This window comes from Neoarius graeffei, chromosome 20 (assembly GCF_027579695.1).
Source record: "Neoarius graeffei isolate fNeoGra1 chromosome 20, fNeoGra1.pri, whole genome shotgun sequence".
In the NCBI taxonomy this organism is placed as follows: Eukaryota; Metazoa; Chordata; class Actinopteri; order Siluriformes; family Ariidae; genus Neoarius; species Neoarius graeffei.
In genome coordinates, this window is record NC_083588.1 from 8317850 (window position 1) to 8325551 (window position 7702).

The 7702-nt window shown below is 43.0% G+C and overlaps 1 gene segment (V, D, J or C); it reads right to left on the reverse strand.

Annotated features, from left to right (window-relative positions):
• Positions 1–3936: 3936 nt before the first annotated feature.
• Positions 3937–4404, reverse strand: LOC132869410 (Ig heavy chain V region 6.96-like). The segment is given in 2 exon segments: positions 3937–4250; positions 4353–4404. Coding segments are annotated over 2 exon segments (366 nt in total).
• Between the last annotated feature and the right edge of the window lie 3298 nt (positions 4405–7702).

The window sequence follows — 7702 nt, forward strand, 5'->3', positions numbered from 1 at the left end:
AATGAAATTGCAGTCGAACACAATTTTGTCACAAACCTGGTTATGAGTGTTTTTAAAGCCAGCAGTCCAAAATCCATAATTATGATTATGAATCACTGCTACCACAACTGTTTATATTTCCAAATTATATAAATATAACTGTCTTAATAGAATGTTGGTGTTACAACAGCAATTTGTCATCGATTTTTTTATTTATTTATTCAAGTGTTGTGGAATGAACACAAAACAAGTTCGTCCCTCTTGTCAAATACATTATTGTCGGCATAAACAGCTTCCTTACCACTTTTTTTTTCTTTTGAAGTTAATAAGACAAAAGCTACAGCTTGTTATAACCTCTTATGAGAGAGAGAGAGAGAGAGAGAGAGAGAGAGAGAGACTGTTGGCACCCTCTGCTAGCTGTGTGTTTAATTGCCATTTGTATTTAATTTTCCTCTCACCAGCCACATGTTAAAGCAGTCAGACCAGATGGTATCCCGATTGAGGCTTGGAGATGTTTGGGTGAGACGGCTGTGGAGTTCCTCACGAGATTTTTTAATAAGATCCTAGAGAATGAGAAAATGCCAAATGAATGGAGAAAGAGTGTGCTAGTCCCAATATACAAGAATAAGGGAGATGTACAGAGCTGCAGTAATTACAGAGGAATAAAATTGATGAGCCACACCATGAAGCTATGGGAAAGGGTTTTAAAGGCGAGATTGAGAGGAGAGGTAGCAATCTGTGAACAGCAGTACGGGTTTATGCCAAGGAAGAGCACATCAGATGCAATTTTTGCTTTAAGAATGTGAATGGAAAAGTACAGGGAAGGCCAGAGAAAGCTACATTGTTTGTAGACCTGGAGAAGGCATACGATAGACTGCCAAGAGATGAGTTATGGTATTGTACGAGAAAGAGTGGAGTGAATGAGAAGTATATAAGAGTGGTGCAAGACATGTACAACCCTGATTCCAAAAAAGTTGGGACAAAGTACAAATTGTAAATAAAAACGGAATGCAATGATGTGGAAGTTTCAAAATTCCATATTTTATTCAGAATAGAACATAGATGACATATCAAATGTTTAAACTGAGAAAATCTCATCTCATTATCTCTAGCCGCTTTATTCCGTTCTACAGGGTCGCACGCAAGCTGGAACCTATCCCAGCTGACTACAGGCAAAAGGTGGGGTACACCCTGGACAAGTCACCAGGTCATCACAGGGCTGACACAGACACAGACAACTATTCACATTCACACCTACGGTCAATTTAGAGTCACCAGTTAACCTAACCTGCATGTCTTTGGACTGTGGGGGAAACCAGAGCACCCGGAGGAAACCCACGCGGACACGGGGAAAACATGCAAACTCCGCACAGAAAGGCCCTCGCCAGCCATGGGGCTCGAACCCAGACCTTTTTGCTGTGAGGCGACAGCGCTAACCACTACAGCACTGTGCCGCCCTAAACTGAGAAAATGTATCATTTAAAGAGAAAAATTAGGTGATTTTAAATTTCATGACAACAACACATCTCAAAAAAGTTGGGACAAGGCCATGTTTACCACTGTGAGACATCCCCTTTTCTCTTTACAACAGTCTGTAAATGTCTGGGGACTGAGGAGACAAGTTGGTCAAGTTTAGGGATAGGAATGTTAACCCATTCTTGTCTAATGTAGGATTCTAGTTGTTCAACTGTCTTAGGTCTTTTTTGTCGTTTCTTCCGTTTTATGATGCGCCAAATGTTTTCTATGGGTGAAAGATCTGGACTGCAGCCTGGCCAGTTCAGTACCCGGACCCTTCTTCTACGCAGCCATGATGCTGTAATTGGTGCAGTATGTGGTTTGGCATTGTCATGTTGGAAAATGCAAGGTCTTCCCTGAAAGAGACGTCATCTGGATGGGAGCGTATGTTACTCTAGAACCTGAATATACCTTTCAGCATTGATGGTGTCTTTCCAGATGTATAAGCTGCCCATGCCACACGCACTAATGCAACCCCATACCATCAGAGATGCAGGATTCTGAACTGAGCGCTGATAACAACTTGGGTCGTCCTTCTTCTCTTTAGTCTGAATGACACGGCGTCCCTGATTTCCATAAAGAACTTCACATTTCGATTCTCCTGACCACTTTGCCACAGTCCATTTTAAATGAGCCTTGGCCCAGAGAGACATCTGTGCTTCTGGATCATGTTTAGATACGGCTTCTCCTTGAACTATAGAGTTTTAGCTGGCAATGGCAGATGGCACAGTGAATTGTGTTCACAGGTAATGTTCTCTGGAAATATTCCTGAGCCCATTTTGTGATTTCCAATACAGAAGCATGCCTGCATGTGATGCAGTGCCATCTAAGGGCCCGAAGATCACGGGCACCCAGTATGGTTTTCCGGCCTTGACCCTTATGCACAGAGATTCTTCCAGATTCTCTGAATCTTTTGATGATATTATGCACTGTAGATGATGATATGTTCAAACCCTTTGCAATTTTACACTGTCGAACTCCTTTCTGATATTGCTCCACTATTTGTCAGTGCAGAATTAGGGGGATTGGTGATCCTCTTCCCATCTTTACTTCTGAGAGCCGCTGCCACTCCAAGATGCTCTTTTTATACCCAGTCATGTTAATGACCTATTGCCAATTGACTTAATGAGTTGCAATTTGGTCCTACAGCTGTTCCTTTTTTGTACCTTTAACTTTTCCAGCCTCTTATTGCCCCTGTCCCAACTTTTTTGAGATGTGTTGCTGTCATGAAATTTCAAATGAGCCAATATTTGGCATGAAATTTCAAAATGTCTCACTTTCAACATTTGATATGTTGTCTATGTTCTATTGTGAATACAATATCAGTTTTTGAGATTTGTAAATTATTGCATTCCGATTTTATTTACAATATGTACTTTGTCCCAACTTTTTTGGAATTGGGGTTGTATGAGAACAGTGAAACAGCAGTGAGCAGTTGGAACAACTGAATGGTTCAAGGTGAAGGTGGGACTCCATCAAGGATCTGCTTTGAGTCCTTTTTTGTTTGCCATCGTGATGGATAGCTTGACGGACAAAGTGAGGCAAGAGTCACCATGGAACATGATGCTTGCGGATGATATTGTGATATGTGGTGAAAGTAGAAAGGAGGTTGACTTGGGTTTGGAGAGATGGAGGTATGCATTGGAACGAAGAGGAATGAAGGTGAGCAGTAGCAAAACAGAATACATGTGCATCAATGAGAATGGGGATGAGTGGAGTGAAGATGCAAGGAGTAGACGTAAAGAAAGTTGGTGAATTCAAGTACCTGGGGTCGACTGTGCAGGAAAATGGGGGCTGCGATAGTGAGGTGAGAAAGAGAGTGCAGACAGGGTGGAGCAGTTGGAGAAGGATTTCGGGAGTCATTTCTGATAGGAAAGTCCCAGCAAAAGTGAAAGGTAAGATGTATAAGACAGTAGTGAGATCAGCTGTAATGTATGGATTGGAGACAGTACCCTTAACGAAGAGACAGGAGGCAAAGTTGGAGGTGGTGGAGTTGAGGATGTTAAGGTTTGCGATGGGAGTGACAAGATTGGACAGGATAAGGACCGAACACATCAGAGGGACAGCACATGTGGAGAGCTTGGGAATTAAGCTCAGAGAAATGAGACTGAGATGGTAAGGGCACATTCTGAGAAGAGATGTAGAGCATGTGGGAAGGAGAATGTTCAGGATGGAGCTGCCAGGCAAACGAAAACAAGGAAGGCCAAAGAGGAGAAACATGGATGTGGTGAGAGAGGACATGAAAGTGGCAGATGTGGTAGAGAAGGATGCAGAAGACAGGGAGCAATGGAGACTAAAGATCCACTGTGGCGACCCCTAATCAGGAGCAGCCAAAAGAAGAAGAAGACCTCCATGAATACACTGCTGATGAAAGTGCGAGATTGTCATGTGACTACAGCAAAAACGTTTGTTTGTTTTTTTACTGCTGTCTCAGGAGAAGTATCACTGTGTGTGTTGAGCACAGTAATACTTGACAGTGTCTTCTGTCCTCATGCTGTTTATGTGCAGATAAACCTGCTTCTTACTGTTGTCTCTGGAGATGGTGAAGCGGCCATTAACTGCACTGGAGAAAAACTTCCTGTCACTATTATCCTCGATAGTTGCAACAAATTCCAGCCCTTTTCCAGGAGCCTGTCTGATCCAAGCCATCCAGGAGCTCCCAAAGTTAAATCCAGAAGCTGTGCAGGTCAGTTTATGAGACTGATCAGGTTTGATGATCACTGAATCAGACTCAATCAGTGTCTGACTGCAGGAATCTGAAATACAAGAACACACAAAAACAGGTGTTACAGTTAAAATGAAAGAAATGAAAAAGGGAAAAGATGTTATATTTTAATTGTGAAATCGATGAGACTAACATTGAATGAACATTGCGAGAGCAAAGTAACTCAAAACTCTGCCTCGTCCCATCTCAAAGAATTCAAATGATTCCTGTTGCTGTAAATAAACACAAACTGCTGGTATGTTATTGAGCTGAATGTATCGGCATAAATGGTTCAAACGCAGGATTTCATTTGCATGTCACGCCCACTGGAGACGTAAAAAGAGTCACAGAGGAACAGCCATGAAGAGAAAAAATTGACAGTAAAACTCCAGCTGTGTTTCCTGCTGTCAAGTCCATAACTGCTCTTTACTCATTAGATCTCATGTCCTTTTAGTGCATCACTGTGTATCAATGTAACACCCAGAAGAACATGACGTTTTCTGATCACTGATCATCACTGAACAACACAAACTTTACAGATTTCATTTTTCAGCTGTGTCTCATCCAGATTCATCTCATCTCATCTCATTATCTCTAGCTGCTTTATCCTTCTACAGGGTCGCAGGCAAGCTGGAGCCTATCCCAGCTGACTACGGGCGAAAGGCGGGGTACACCCTGGACAAGTCGCCAGGTCATCACAGGGCTGACACATAGACACAGACAACCATTCACACTCACACCTACGGTCAATTCAGAGTCACCAGTTAACCTAACCTGCATGTCTTTGGACTGTGGGGGAAACCGGAGCACCCGGAGGAAACCCACGCGGACACAGGGAGAACATGCAAACTCCACACAGAAAGGCCCTCGCCGGCCCCGGGGCTCGAACCCAGGACCTTCTTGCTGTGAGATGACAGCGCTAACCACTACACCACCGTGCCGCCTCTGTGAAATGAATGAAACGTTCAATCTGACGAATCTTGAAAGAATATCATTTGAATACAGTTCTTTGATTAAAACTTCATTCCAGTGAAATTTATTTAAAACATGGGGAGGAGATTCATCTGATGGAGAATGTGTGGGTTTTTATGGAACAGAAACCTCTTTATTAAATACTATAATTTTCAATGGGTGGCATGGTGGTGTAGTGGTTAGCGCTGTCACCTCACAGCAAGAAGGTCCGGGTTCAAGCCCCGTGGCCGGCGAAGGCCTTTCTGTGCGGAGTTTGCATGTTCTCCCCGTGTCCGCGTGGGTTTCCTCTGGGTGCTCCGGTTTCCCCCACAGTCCAAAGACATGCAGGTAGGTTAACTGGTGACTCTAAATTGACCGTAGGTGTGAATGTGAGTGTGAATGGTTGTCTGTGTCTATGTGTCAGCCCTGTGATGACCTGTTAGCTTGTCCAGGATGTACCCCGCCTTTCGCCCGTAGTCAGCTGGGATAGGCTCCAGCTTGCCTGCGACCCTGTAGAACAGGATAAAGCGGCTAGAGATAATGAGATGAGATGAGATGAGATAATTTTCAATCAAATATGAAAGTATCAGTGAAACAGGATTGATAAGTCTTGTATCTTGTGGACATTCTGTTATACTGTAAACTGTATGAGGTGTTTTTGTACAGGGATGTTGTTGATTTGTCTCACTGTGGATCACGAGCGCAGTAATACACAGCTGTGTCTTCAGTCTGAAAGTTTTGCCCATGTAAAATCACAGTGTTGCTGGAGGCCTCGGCTGAGAAACTGATCTTGCTCTTAAGTGAATCTTTGCTGCCAGTATTACTGGAGCTGCAGTACCAGCCGATCCATTCCAGCGCGTGTCCTGATGCCTGTCGTATCCAGTTAGTACAGGAACTTGTGGCTGAGTATCCAGTGATCTTACAGGGGACTGAAAATGATTCTCCAGGTTTAACCACCATGACTGCAGGCTGAACCAGTTCAATACATTTAATTCCTGTGAACAACAAACAATTATTCAGGTGCCTTCTTTCGAAAGCAAATATGTCCACAATTATCTGTTTCTCTTCAAAATTCTCCACATACTTACCAGATGCAGCTGTTAACAGCAGGAGTAGAAATGTTGAGACCATGGTTTGAGTGGAACCTGAACCTGGAACCTCACTTCTCTTGAGTGCACCTCAAATATTTTATAGGGGGTTTGATTTGCATGACAGTGTTGAGGCTTTCATAAAAGCACAGCAGGCTTAGAGACATGAGGCATTTCCTGCAAATGGAAAAATACGTACACATTCACAAAATATAAGAGTTCCTGACAATTTACTGACTAATTCACCAAACAGTGTGGATTCTGCAGCCTGGTTTAATGAGACACTGATATAATCGATCTGTAAGTTCTTAGCTTCAAAACAATGTTCTAGTTAGAGTTTATGACTTTAAGTAAATCCCAGGAGAACATGTTCTCATATTTATTCCACTCTCTCAGTCCTTTGAAGCTCAGCATGTTGGGTAGATGTTGTGTGAATAGAGAAAGAGCGCCCCTCAGAGGCCATAAAGCTGAAAGAAAAACATCATGTTCAGACATTTCTAATGTGGCTGCAGGATAAATATACAGGAGACACGACAAGACCAAAGGTGGAGGAAACTTTCTAAATTTGACTGTTTGTCAAAAAGGGAAAATAATTTTCACTTCTACTGGTGAGAAACAGCTGCATTATTTTTCTCTGGCTGTTCAATAGCTTCTTGATGGCAGAGAATAGTTGATTTACTCAACCTTCCTTTTTCTCCAGAATCATAGTTCGAATTACGGGGGGTACTGGGGGGTACTATACCCCCCAATGAAGACCCAGTACCCTCCAAAGAGACAAAAATATAAGTTTTGGGGGGGTCCGATATTTTTTCCTGATATTGTGAAAAGGAATATATAATTCAAACCAACTCCCATTCGGCATTCTTATTGTAGGAACATTTTAATGTAAATTGATTTCAGACAGACACCCCTATTGTGGACCGTACCATTTTTAGTCACCGCAGCGCTAGAACGCGCTCGAGCTTTTCAAAGTGTGGGAGAGTCAGCCCCCCCGGCAGAGAGCAAATAAACAACAGCGCCCCCCCCCTTACAATTTTTGTTGTTGCTATTGAGGTTTTTCACCCACGTGACCAAGTCATGTGAGGCTGCCATTTTGGACGTCACGGCTCGAATCAGTTTGAATGCGAGGAAGGCGACAAACGGAAAACATAAAAGAAAAAGGAGCGAGATGCAGAAAACACCTTCACTATCCATCGACGTAGGGCATTTACAGGGCGAGCAGAGGGAGAGGTATTTGCAAAAATTGAGGTTAGCGGGCTTAGAGAACGACGTTTACCTGCTTCCACCAGGATTGTTCACTGACAGCTAAGGTTTGTTCACATTTTCATTTACTTTCGGTCCTCAGGATAAACAAAATGTTATTAAATGTCATTGAAATAACTTCTTAGTCTGTTGAGACATGGCCCGTTATAAGTTTTTCCTTGACTGTATTTACTAGTTTACTGAGGTAGTGTGCTCCGGGGCA